This window comes from Sorghum bicolor, chromosome 5 (genome assembly GCF_000003195.3).
Source record: "Sorghum bicolor cultivar BTx623 chromosome 5, Sorghum_bicolor_NCBIv3, whole genome shotgun sequence".
In the NCBI taxonomy this organism is placed as follows: Eukaryota; Viridiplantae; Streptophyta; class Magnoliopsida; order Poales; family Poaceae; genus Sorghum; species Sorghum bicolor.
In genome coordinates this window covers 5,433,038-5,446,172 of record NC_012874.2, presented here as the reverse complement: position 1 = coordinate 5,446,172, position 13,135 = coordinate 5,433,038, and the positions used below count along the sequence as shown (strand labels likewise).

The following is a 13,135-nucleotide window of genomic DNA, read 5'->3' as shown; positions in this document are numbered from 1 at the left end:
GCAAACTAGCAGTACTCTGAGAAATTCTTATATGTCCTATTTTATTTAGGTATCAGATGAAAACCGTCAAAAAACTGCATTTTCTCCGGCTGGTCCCTTATGCAAGCTAAGATTCGACCATAGAGAAATAAATATTATTGGCAACTGCATAGAGAAGTTTCAAGCCTCTACTAATAATTAAATAAGTTGCTAGTCATTATTGATTCAGGAGTGAACACGTTGTGCAATGGATTATTTATCGGTTATGTTACGTGCCTTGATATATAGAAGTAGTTCACAGCCTCAAACACCCACTTGGAGTCTTGACAAAATCCAAAAATTCGGTGAACCGTGTTATATACATTCAGTTACTAGCAAGTTGCATTTACAGAACAAGAAAGATTCCCCACGGGTTGCCATGAGTATGGAGGAAGCTGTATATATGGTGTTGATAATACAAGAATATGATATAATATATATAGATTTATTAGCATAATCGTGGAGATTGTATCTATAGTGAATGGTGTATCTCGCTGACGTGGATATTATACTGCTAGTGAACTTTAATTGCAAATGATAATGGAATGCTAAGATGGACACCTTACAAGTCAAGAGAAATTACTAGTGACAAATGATAGTGGATTACTGAGGTGGACGCATTACATGCCATGAGAAATAGCTAGCGAAGTTTTGCTTTATAAGAGTTATAGATTATAGATATATCACCATGAATCAGCAAGCTTCTTAATGAAGCTGTACCATAACATTAGTTTGTTCTGTAACTAGTCAACTTACATACATACAGGCCTCTCAGTTCACAACTGGTAAACTGCATCAGAATAGAACAGTAATGCGCACACAAATCACTGAAGAAAAATTAAGGAACAAGTTCACATGACATTCCAGTCTCTTTTTATTTGCAATGTCGAATATCTGACCGCCTCAAAATGAAATGTAGTCTAACAGTAGCGAACAAAATCGCAACACAAAGTCTGCATTGATACTTCTTCAGTCAAGGTGATGGCCACTCCAAGGATCCTTCTGTCCATATAGGTCACAGACGGACACTCCACCTGTGCAGGCAAGGTCGTCCATATGCGTTATATAATTGACAGTGTTAGACACAGCTTAACAAGCAACTAGTAACAAGTTGTAGTAGCATACTCGATCGATTACTCCCTCAGTTGTTCCACATTGACATGTTCTTCTACGATTTCATTCCTTGAAGTTTCCTCCACTTCGTCCAACAACACTTCCTCCGTTTCATCCCCTGAAATTAAACGGCACATCCAGTCAAGTGACGAGATATTCCAATAGCATGAAATGTACATACTAAGTTGGCAACGTATAAAGCAGCAGGTGTGTTAATTTACCTGAGGCGTCAGCAGGGAGGCTGATGTTTGTCTTAAAGCTGAAAGGATCTCTCGTGTACTTGACGTACCACTTCCTTTCAATGTTGTTGTCGTCGTCATCTGCATATGCCTTCACATGCTTGATATGGCTGAACTTGTCCCACTCGGGGCTAGATTTCCCTTTAGCTATGGAAGCTAGCAGTGAGATGTCGCAGTCTAGATGCAAATCCCTTGGGTTTACGTTCCGCACGTATCCCGGGAGTGTTTCCATGTCGTAGTCCTCCAGCCCGAGTCTCTGAAGTGCAGGCAAACCCTCTAGTACCTTCAACCCTGGGCATCTAAAGATCACGAGGCTCTGCAAATTTGGCAGATTGCTGATCCTCTCGAGGCCAGAACATTCATCCACCTCAATTTCCAAATCAGAACCAACGTTTTCCATAGGGCTTGGGTGCTCATGATGGTGTGGTAGTACGAACTCTGGCCCAACACGCTTGATGCCTGGGGCGCTTCTAATTTGTAGGAACTCCAAGCTGGGGAGCTGCCACAAGCCATCAGGTAGATCCGTGCAATAAGGCAAGTCTTCCATCCATAGATTCCTCAAGCTTCCAAGGGACGAAATTTCTGTAGGCATCATCCACTTTGGAAGTTGTTGGCTAAAGTACTCTTCAATACACAGAGTTTCTAAGCAGGGTGGAGGGCAGAGCTCATCAAACACCTTCTGGATTTGTTGCTGCTCTTCCTCTTTTACCAACCTGTGACTGTGAGCACCTCGACGTGTACTGGTGCCCTTTAAGACCAGATAGCTGAGGCGCACCTTTTCACGAAGCCTGGCCTTTATAGCAAATGCGGAAGAGGATACATTCTCCAGACCATCTATATCAAGACGCATGAGCTTGTTAAGGGGTCCTAGTTCTTCCAAACTGCACCAGTCACCCTCCACATGGGCTGGAAACCCCAACAATAACCTCAAATTAGTTAGACCACCGAAACTCTTCGGTACACTATTTATTCCTGAGTCAACAAGGCTTAAATACCTCAGCTGCCGTAACTCTCCAATGTCACGTGGAAGCTTCACCAAACTTTTACAGTAAGAAATATTAATGCACTGCAAGAATTTCATCATGGCAATTCTTTTTGGCAGCCTAGATGTGTCAGTGCGTCTTATGGACAAATACCTCAAGTGTTTGAGTTGGACCAAAGATTTAGACAAAGCATCAAAATTTCCATCTTCTATATGTAGGGTCCGCAAACATGGAAAAGACAACAACGAATCACCTCGGTTGATCTTCATCTTCCCAACTAAAATCAATGTTCGCAGTGATCTATTTGCTTGTAGAGAACTCCATTCTAGCTCATTTGATTCTGATTCTTTGCATTCCAGTGATAACCGAGTAACATTTTGCGAATTAAGTTTATTGGTTAGGCCAACTTCAATTTTCTGAGCTACCAGTGCTTCATCTCTAGATACATATTGAGCAAATGAGCGAACAACATCATGCATATTGCAGACTGCCTGGTCCAAGTACAATTGATCCGGCTCTATAAGGTTCCTAGCTATTAACTCACCATAGTAGTCTTTTCCTAGTGCTTCTAAATCACATGTGCTGTTTCCATGAACAAATCCTTCACTAATCCACATGGCAACAATGTTGTCATCATAGAACACTGTGTTCTGGGTGAGGAGGGCATAGTGCAGAAAGCAAGACTTCAAATTTGGATTTAAATCTTGGTAGCTAAGGTATACTGCATAGTTTAGCTCTTCAGGCATTTGGGACACTGACCATATAGAATCATTTAGGATTTTTTCCCAGTCCCTTTGTCTCGTATTTTTCTGGCGTAGGAGGCCTCCCATTACTTTAACAGCAAGTGGCAAACCATCACATTTTGCTATAATTTCCATTCCAATCTCCTTAAGTCTGTCAACATTTTTTTCATCATTATTTCCATTCCCGATCACCTACAAGCAGCTAAGCCAATTAAATGAAACGAACTTATAGATAAGGAAAAAAAACTGGTATTAATATAAATGATACTCTTCGTGGATGCAAAATCATATACAATATTTTAAGCATATGACCTATCTATGATTTGTGTTTTCCTTGTAGTCGTACATGCTAGGGCAAAAAACCACATGTTTATAGCGCTACAGAGCAACTAGGACCCATTTAGTTAGGCTTTTGAACCTACTTCTGTTTTTACAAAAGCCAAAAGCCAACCAATGAATCCAAAAGCCACAACTACCTTTGCCCAAAAGCAGTTTTCACTCTAGTACATCTTCAAAAGCACCTCACCACCTACTTTCAAATGCTTTTGGGGGTAAAATATTACCCACCTGCCATTGATTATGAACATAACGGTTCGATATTTTCTCGTTCTTTCTAGTCGGCGACATCTCTCCTCTGGTATTCCTACTCCTACCCGCGCCGCCCAGATACCTCGCAAGCATCCTGCTCCGCCGCCACCTGCATGGGCCAGACCTCATCGGTGCCCCACTCTGAGGGCACCCGCATGCCCCCGCCTCAGGTCCACGGCCAGCCGGCTCCCCCAAGCAGCCCCGCAACACAAGGTCGAGATCGACTGCCCGCTGTACAAAGAGGAACAAGAATCGGGCCTCTGCTCAGGCAAGCGTGGGAGCTCTAGTGGACGGCACGCAATGAGCTCCAGTGGCCGGCGCAGGCCTCTGCGCGGGCGCGCACAAGAGCGCTAGCGGCCAGTGCGGCATCTTCCTCTGTTGCGTGCTGTCGAGTGTGGGCCTCTGCTTCCCACGCGCGGCACATGGGAGCTCTTTCGGTCGGCGTGAGCCTCTTCTTCCCACGCGCGGTACGTCCTCTCCCTCCTCCCTACGGCGGCGTGTTTCCTGCATCCTCGGTGGAGCAAGGCCAGCGAGGTCTAGGACGGTGGGCTCGAGGCTCCCAGTGCACGAAGTGCAACAAGGAAGAGGAAGAGGCTGATGAGTGGGGCCAATCATTAGTGAGAGAGGGATTGAGTTAGGTGGGGATGACATGTAGGGTCCATTCTATAGTTTTTCCAAAAACCGCAGTTGCGCAACCAAACGGTCTTCTGCTTTTACTATAGCTTCTTTCTCACAGCTGTTTTTTTAAGTCACAGCTCATAGCAGCTTTTCTAAAAGTCACAACTCAACCAAGCAAGGCCTATGAGTCGTCTCGCCCACATATGATCATATACTTCGCCTATATACATTTCGTCCGATTATATACACCTTAAATCTAGAGATATAGATATATATACACACAGCTAGGAAGGATGGTAAGAAGTTGGGGTCATTGTAAGCCGAGACGAAGCCCCATGCTGGGTCAATACATTAGGCCCGAGCCTCCTTAATTGTTGAGCGGACTTGGGTTCTCAAGTTGATTGAGTGAGGCTCCAGTTGTGGGTTTGTCTCAGGTCCAGTGTCCATACTCTATTAATTGCTCTTAGACGACACTCATTGTTGTAATGTTATGTTAGAGGGTAGGGATAAACGTAGCCACAAGAACTGTTCATCAGTCCATGTCCATATCGTATATATATATATACTCCTTTCATCTTAAATTATAAGTTATCCTAATATTTTTGATGAGTCAAAATATATAAAGTTTGACTACATTTATATAAAAAATAATATTTATGATACAAAAGAAGCACAATTATATGTTATAAATTTTTGTAATTATTCTAATAATTTTGGTCAAATTTGAGATACGGTGGCTCAAGAAAGTTTAAATAACTTATAATATGGAACGGAGAGAGTGCTAGATAACACAATAGATAATCTCTCCAATGTAATAGCTACGTTTGGAGCATGGCTAGGCTAGACCGGTTCATACAATATATAATTTGGTTCCCTGCCTTGGTGCGTGGCTAGCTAGGATTGGAGCATGGTTAGGCAAGACCTGTCCCTAGCAAGCCAACATGGGTTTGTTTGGCTAGACTGTTATCCCTGGCCTAGTTTCTATAAGAGTTTGTTTGATTACTTGCCTTGCCTTCCATAGAATCACCATATTCTTAGCCTGGTAATGTTACCTCCTTTGAAGCATTATATCGAGCAGGTAGTGAGCTCCATCATGGTGGTGCTAGCTGCTCTGCCCTTGCCCAGGTCAGCCCTAAGAACCTCGCACTACTCCTATCCACCCCTCTTGCCGCTCCGAGGTCTTGAGCTTCGCAGCCATGCAGGCACTTGAGCAGCTGCTCAACGAGTAGGGTGATTGAGACCACCGGGCCAATTGGATAGACCATCGTGGCACGGACACCGTGCGTGCACCGCCCATTAGTGGCAGAAAGCATGCTCTGCTTGTAGTTAGTAGCTGTGTTGACAATGAGGTGCCTCAAACGGGACCATCACCTCAACGTCTCCACGAGCCCAACCTTCAATTGCGCTTAGAGGAGGATGTGTGTGCTCCTCGTTGCACTGTGCACCTCCTTGGTTGGAGGCTCTTCTCCCTGCACATGCAAATGCAGCATTTCCCCAGCAAGAAGAAGAAGAAGGGCAATGCGGCCCCAAAGATCAACATTAAGGCCAGGGCAAACCACTTATGCCTCCACCCCCGCAACACGCCTGTTATCGAGGTGATGAAGCATAGCCTATCTGCAGAGGACGAGGGCATGGAGCTGGCACGAATGATGCTGCACAAGTGGGGGAACTTCTTCACCGCTCAGAGGAGGAACTACCGAGCATGGCGAGCACCTCCACGACATTGGCTGGAGGACTATGCTCTTGGTACCGGGCACGCCACCTGGCCGTGCAACAGGAAGGGCCTTTGATGCGTGGGCCTTGCCTTGGGAGTTTGCATATGGGAGGAGCACCGGAGGAGGAGATGGGGGTCACTGGAGGAGGAGCAGATGTGGTCTGCTGGAGTTGGAGAAGATGCAGAGCTTGCCGATGGTGAATTCGGAGGGGTAAGCGTGGCTGAGATAGGACTTGAGGAGAACACAACTACCAGAGCTAAGCCAATCCAGGCTCCCAAAAAACGACCACCCCCGTGTTTTTCTGGAGCCTCGCTAGAGGGTTGGTGGCTCCATGGAATCTGGCTTTGGACTCCAAACAGGCAAAAAAACAGCCTAAAGGTGGCTTTCTGAAGCTGGATTGGTGGTTAGACACCCAGCCAAACCGGCCCGTCTGCATGTATCTTGAAGTGCACTATGGACTTGGTCTGGATCAGAAGCTAGACTTTTTCTAATTTTGTTGTCTCTTCCACAGTCTTTATATGGTTAGCTGATATGGATTTAATTTATTGGGAAATCTTTGTAAAGTACTATTAGAGAGAATAAAATTTATATAATTTTATTTTTATGTTCCTAAATTTTGAAAATTAAAAAGTCAAACCCCTCCCAAAATATAAGGACTTTCAAGAACTTTTAGGAAAAATGAATCCACAAGGCTAAAGTCCATCATGCCGCCTCTTGTTAAACCACTCTTCATTGACTATTCTATCGGTTGTTGGGTAAATTCACATGACATAAATGGTTGGTTTTAGTATTGAAAAAGTCTATTTAATCCCCCTAACTATTTATAGTTGTCTACTTCACTCTCTCACATGTAATACCAGATATTTTACCCCTTAAAGTATTAAAAACCATCTAAGTAATCCCTAAGATTGCTTTATGGCAGCTTCACTAATGTGCCAAATTACATGGGTGCTAGATGACGGTGAGGCGACAAAAAGTAGAAAAATGGGAGCAATAACTTCGTAAAATATGAAGGGTTGATATATTAGGGGGACTGTGTAGACATTTTCCCCATTTTTATTGAGTCACTGCTATATCAGCACATATGTAATATGCGAGTGACCAAAAATGCATTCAAATCTGTTTTGAGGGTTATTTAGACGCGTTTTAATATATAATAAGTGTAGTTACTGGTTTATAGGTCAGACTGTGGATTATACAATTTCCAAGAGTAAGGTGTTAAGTAGACTTTTTCTTTTTAAATAGAAAATTGCATAGCGGGTGGAGTTGAGCGTGATGGACTCACAGAGTAATTATATTTATGACAAAATTTAAATGCTGGAAGTTCGTATATTTTAGAGGTATATATAGTAAAACTTTAGAAAGCTTAAATTTATTCATCGTTAGTGAAGCATCTGTGAATATACGTATAAATATAAGAATGTTTAGTATGTTAGCACTTATGCCAAATCATAATTAACTAACGCCATTTCTGCAATGTAATTAAGGAAATAAGAACATTATACATGTTCCTTGATGTAGTCAAGTTTTTCTTGTTAGTAATGCTGGTTCTCTTTAAATTTTTTTCATTGAAGCGTGCTGCACTTTCATAAGTTACATATTAGTAGTACTTTAAAGATCCTTGATTCATAAAAAATCAATGTTGAAATAAAATACCAACTAGTGTCAGTTTTCACCTTATTGTAGTTTTGCACATTATGTGCAGTAATAGTGAAAATAGTTGAAATGCTAGGCATTTCTTCTTTTGGCTACTTGAACTGAAGAGCCATTGCTTTGGTTTTACTACTTCTAAGAAATAAGTAGGAATTGGAACAAGCTCTGACTAAAGGATTCCGTGCATGAGTTGTTTCCCACTAGCATTTCTTCTTGGCTACTTGAACTAAAGAGCCATTGCTTTGGTTTTACTACTTCTAAGAAATAAGTAGGAATTGGAACAAGACTAAAGGATTCCTTGCATGAGTTGTTTCCAACACTAAAACACCCCAACCAACTCTTGTCATCAAACTATAAGTATCTTTTGGCAAATTACTATTAGCCATTGTGCATGTAAAAAGTATCAAAGACACTAGCAAAGAAATTTATTAATGACATAGAAGTTACTGCAACAGGAGGATATGCATATTAGAAGTATAACACATTCTTGAGAACAAAACACATTAAACGCATGAATTGACATTGTACGGACCTGCTTCTTTAGCAAAGACCAGGCATCTTCATGCTCTAATTTCTTGACATGGTGGTAGGGCACCTCCGCCATCATGCCTCGAGCAACCATGTCATGTCTCGTTGTTACAAGAACGCAGCTTCCTCTAGCAAGTGAGTTTATCAATGGAGGCTCGAGCACCTTCTCCCATACATGGGGGTCCCAAACATCATCCATCACCAACAAGGTCTTGCACCCCTTCAAGGCTTCCTTAAGGGTTCGCACTAGTGCGGCCTTTGTGTTTCTAGGTGCTTGATGGTCTCCTTGTGCTTCAGTGATAGCTCTCTCTAATATATCAATGTCATTAAATTCTTTATTGACACTCAACCATATTCTCTTTTCATACTCTTGTTTGATGAAGTCATAATTAAAGATCTTCTTGGCAAGGGTGGTTTTGCCAATCCCTCCAACTCCCACAATAGCATAAACCATAACATTTTTGTGTTCATGTACATTTTTCTCCTTCTTTATGAGCAAATCCACAAGACTTCTAGTGTCCTCCTCAATCTTCTCACCAACCACATCTAACTCATCCTCCCCCGTCGTCTCCCGCCTAGCACGAAGGGAGGATTCTACCATTCTCGTGTTGTCCTCATAAGATGCAAGGTTGAAGTTGAAGGCTTTGCTACGCTTCTCAATGTCATCTAGCCTCTTATTAAGGCTTTTGATGCGATTACCAATGTCATGAGCATGGAGAGGGTTCCTTATACAAAAGAGCAAGGGATTGAAGCAACCCATATCCTTGGTAGTACCCTGTTCCATGGCATTGAGCTGGCACAAATCAAGGATATTGGTGGCATCATACATGGCATTTCTAAGCTCTCTGACCCATGACTGCACAGTCTCGTCTCTAATGTTCCTCTTGTCAGCATCAGCAAGGAACCTCTTGAGGTCCCCGAGCTTGATGCGCATCGTTTCTATCTCATCGGGAACACCCAAGAGCAGATGGACCTCTTCTTTAACCATCTCCACCAGCATATCTTGCAGATAGGATGCAAAAGCATCCAATACCACAGCCATTGCAGGTTCTGTATCTACAAAATCAATATAGATAAAAATGTCATGTGATTTGTTTAAATGAATATTAGTCTTGACGGTAAAATCATCAATCGAGCCCTCCTGTAATTAATCCTGGCACTATTCAAATTAAAGGGAGCTCGAATATCCACTTTTGGATTCCAGATCTGGCACATAGTAACAGAAGCTAAAAGCACGGAGTTGACAAATTAATGAGCATCAGACGTCAATATAATGAAGTCCGATACATGGACGATGCATGTTGCTATATTATATACAGGTGCACCTAAAAATTGAGAGCAGCTACACCAGTCCCAACCCGTACGTGCACGCGTATATTTTTGTGTGTGTTTGGAAGAAACAAAAATAGAGAGAAACAAAGATGGAAAGCAAGAGGAGACTAGGCATATATATGCACCTTATTAAGCTTGATTTTTAGCGGGAACAGGAGAGTGCTCTGTGTCCTTCAGTTCCTTGGTCTCTTGTGGTCTTGTGGGGTGTAAAGCAAGAGGAGTACTGGCCGGGACAGGCAGGTGGTTGCATTATCATAGAGATGACGAATTGTTAGATTTGCGATTGATATATTTATACTAGTATATATAAACGATTACACAAGTTTGGAGCAGTAGAAGTAGTAGATCTTGTACCTGTTGAGCGATGGCTGGATGGAACTGGAAGTACTACGTTGGACCGGAACTACTGCGCCTGCTGGCTATCAGTTGCAAGGTTTGAGACGGCGGGATCTGGCCTCGGTGCAGTCCTTCAGTCGCAGCCGAAGCTGGGCGTGGCTACTGTCTGCTTGATTGAGGCTGGCTGAAGGCTGATGGGGCTGATGGCGAGGATTGGGGCGGATGGGCTTGAATCAGCTTAGGCCTTGTTTAGTTCTCCAAAAATTTTGCAAAACTTTTCAGATTTCCCATCACATCGAATCTTTAGACGTATGCATGGAGTATTAAATATAAATAAAAATAAAAACTAATTACACAGTTTGGTCGAAATTGACGAGACGAATCTTTTGAGCCTAGTTAGTTTATGATTGGACAATATTTGTCACATACAAACGAAAGAGATACTGTAGCAAATTTGCAAAAAATTTGGGAAGTAAACAAGGCCTTAAACGAATAAGGGAGCTAGGAGACATGAGGTGTGTGTCTGCGGTGGCTACGCTTGGCTGCTCCAGTTGGGAAACCAAGGTGACCTTATTGTTGGGCATGGCCGCCTAGTTAACTGAGCTACTAGTGGCCGACAGACTAATTTTTTTTACTCTGAACAGCTTCATCAAATAGTACAAAATTTGTCGACTATAAAGTTAGATCGCATCATGTTCAATAATTTTGTTATAAAACATCTTGATCCAACTTTATATGAATAAATTAAGGAGTTTTCAAAACAACTATCACTAGAAACGAGAAAGGAGACGAAGCAAGCAGTTGGGGCCATAGAGGGCAATGGTCCCCGTCATTCAGTCGGTCCTCTCCCTCGCACTTCGCTCAGTCGATTGGAGCAATGATGGATATATGAAACGGTCATGTGAATGCTCCGGATTCTGAAACGGTCACATGAATCCGACAGCATTTGTTGGACGAAGGCGACCCCAATGTGCTAGCCACGTTGCTAGTCTTGGTCAATGTGCTAACCATGTTATGCGACAACAATAGAATATAAGAGCGTCCCTATGGTTTTCAAATAATTAGTTTACGAAGAATTCTATTGCCTATCAAAAAGAGAGAGAAAAAATAACTAATGACTATTAAATAGCTAGTCTAGTACGGTTTACAAAAATAACTTTCTCAAAGCTTGTGTAACTCTTATTATAATATTTTTTATTACTATTTCTAAACTTTATCTAGCTATTTAATTGTAAACTACCATTGAGAACGCCCTAAACTACCCCAATGTACTAGCTGTGCCGTACATGCATGCGGCCGGGCTCCAAGGGCAGTTTTTTACTGTAGGCTTTTTTTTTTATGCATTTCATGATCGGTAGGTGTGTCTCCTCTGTTTGGAAGTTCGAGAAAGGTAGGCTTTTCTAGGGCCTGGTTTAATTTTTAAATTTTTTGGGATTTCTGGTCACATCTAAACTAATTGTTGAGTTTTGTCTACAATTTACGAGATGAATCTTTTGAGCTTATTTAATTTACGATTGGATAATAATTATCAAATACAATGAAAGTGGTACAGTAGGCAAATCCAAAAAATTTCAGCAACTAAATAAGGCATAAGTAAAAAGTCTTTTAACTTCCTCAAATTTTGTGGTCCCCTCTCAACCATAAAATTTGTTTTTAGAGTCCCTCAACTTTCAAAACCATTTGAACTCACTCTGGACAGTTTTAACTGTGGTTTTTTCATTGTGGCGCCTTGTCAACTGCTGAAATATGATGCCAAGTCAGCTAGGCCCCGTTTAGTTCAAAAAAAAAATTCTAAAGTTTTTCGAGATTCTCTATCACATCGAATCTTTAGACGTATGCATGTAACATTAAATATAAATAAAAATAACTAATTACATAATTTACCTGTAATTTCCGAGACAAATCTTTTGAGCATAGTTAGTTTATGAATTATGATTGGACAACAAATGTTAAATACAAAGAAAAGTGCTACAGAAGTGAAATCCAAAATTACAGGTACAGCTCGCTACCAGCATCAGATACACCGAACTTGACCTCAAGCGCATCCCATAAATTCTTAGTAGTGGTGCAAATGATGTAGCTGTCGACATACTTTTTATCAAGTGCACTGATCACGGCGCCTCCAAAGAGGCTATCGGTCGCCAAAAACTTTTGCTCCTCCTCAAGAGTAAATTGTTCTAGATTCTCCTCAGCGGCGTGATAGCAACTCATAGCAGTCAACCACAACACCATTCTCGTGCGCCACTGTTTTTAGTTTGAACCATAAAAATTGTCCGGTTTTAACGTAGCAGCAAAACCACTAAAAAAATATCTAATATCAGGTTTTTGGAATGTTAGAAATATAGACATTTTAATGTTTGATTTAATCTAGAAAAATATAATCAGTAAAGTGGTGACATATATATGCATGTGTGCAATTTTATTGCTACTCAGACTAGTGATAAGCATTGCAAATATGATGAGAGACATACGAAAAAATAGACTAGGCGGATTAAATTTGTACCCAGAGGAGGGAACAGTGCTGAAGGCACCGGAAGCTCGACATAGTGCGTTCCTTAAAGTAGTGGACCGCCGTCGATGCAGGAAAATGTTCACAGTGCAGTCCTGCGAACGTCCACCAGGAAGAAGACGTTCCGCCCTGAGAAAGAAGTCGACTCTGCCTGGAATAAGCCGAGGAAGGAGACGAAGCAAGCAGTCGCGGAAGACGCTCCCCAAAAATCTGATTGCCCGCACACCCAAGCAGGTGTCTCGATGCGAGGCATCGGTTCCTAAGGCCTGCTCTTCCGATATCTCCGTGCGCATAGTGGTTTAGGACGGGAAAAAACTCAGCGCAACTCGACAAGGGAGATTTGTTCACAGTAGGAAAGAGCCCGCGAGGATGGAAATAAATAGGCGAGAGAGAAAACGGTCAATCAATTGCCGTCAAATCTCGTTAATTCTATAACGGACACAATTGAATTTTCCTATTCCTACTGCACTACTACAGAATGAGGCATTGGTCGATGCCCAAAATGGCTAAAAACCTCGGCCATTTTGCGGCCCGGGGTTAAAGACCCCTTTAACACCGGGTCCTGCCCAACGGCTACTGACAGGTGCTGTCGGGGCAGAGACCCTTTAGCACCGGTTCGTATTACAAACCGGTGCTAAAGGGGTCCCTTTAGCACCGGCCAGAGCCACGGTACGAGGCAAACCCTTTAGCACCGGTTTTTGTTACAAACCGGTGCTAAAGGGTAACCCTTTAGCACCGGTTTTTGCCCTGAACCGGTGCT

At 42.3% G+C, this 13,135-nt stretch overlaps 1 protein-coding gene across 2 annotated transcripts; it reads right to left on the bottom strand.

Annotated features, from left to right (window-relative positions):
• On the bottom strand, positions 691-10,175 carry LOC8072734 (putative disease resistance RPP13-like protein 1). 2 transcript variants are annotated; one of them, XM_021461346.1, is made up of 6 exons: positions 9,885-10,174; positions 9,656-9,753; positions 8,203-9,254; positions 1,353-3,288; positions 1,144-1,249; positions 691-1,052 (listed from the first exon to the last, which is right to left on the bottom strand). In XM_021461346.1, the coding sequence occupies exons 3-5, from the start codon at positions 9,238-9,240 to the stop codon at positions 1,152-1,154; spliced, it is 3,072 nt and encodes a 1,023-aa protein (XP_021317021.1). In that variant the 5' UTR covers positions 9,241-9,254; positions 9,656-9,753; positions 9,885-10,174; the 3' UTR covers positions 691-1,052; positions 1,144-1,151. The 2 variants fall into 2 exon arrangements, with proteins under 2 accessions (XP_021317021.1, XP_021317022.1); XM_021461347.1 differs by lacking the exon at positions 9,656-9,753 and having other exon boundaries at positions 9,885-10,175.

Coding starts and splice junctions, on each gene's coding strand:
- LOC8072734 (XM_021461347.1), bottom strand. CDS start 9,240: ATGGCTGTGGTATTGGATGCTTTTGCATCCTATCTGCAAGATATGCTG. Junction 3,289..8,202: donor GGTCTTTGCTAAAGAAGCAG/GTCCGTACAATG, acceptor AGCTGCTTGTAG/GTGATCGGGAATGGAAATAA. Junction 1,250..1,352: donor CCTCCCTGCTGACGCCTCAG/GTAAATTAACAC, acceptor GTTTAATTTCAG/GGGATGAAACGGAGGAAGTG.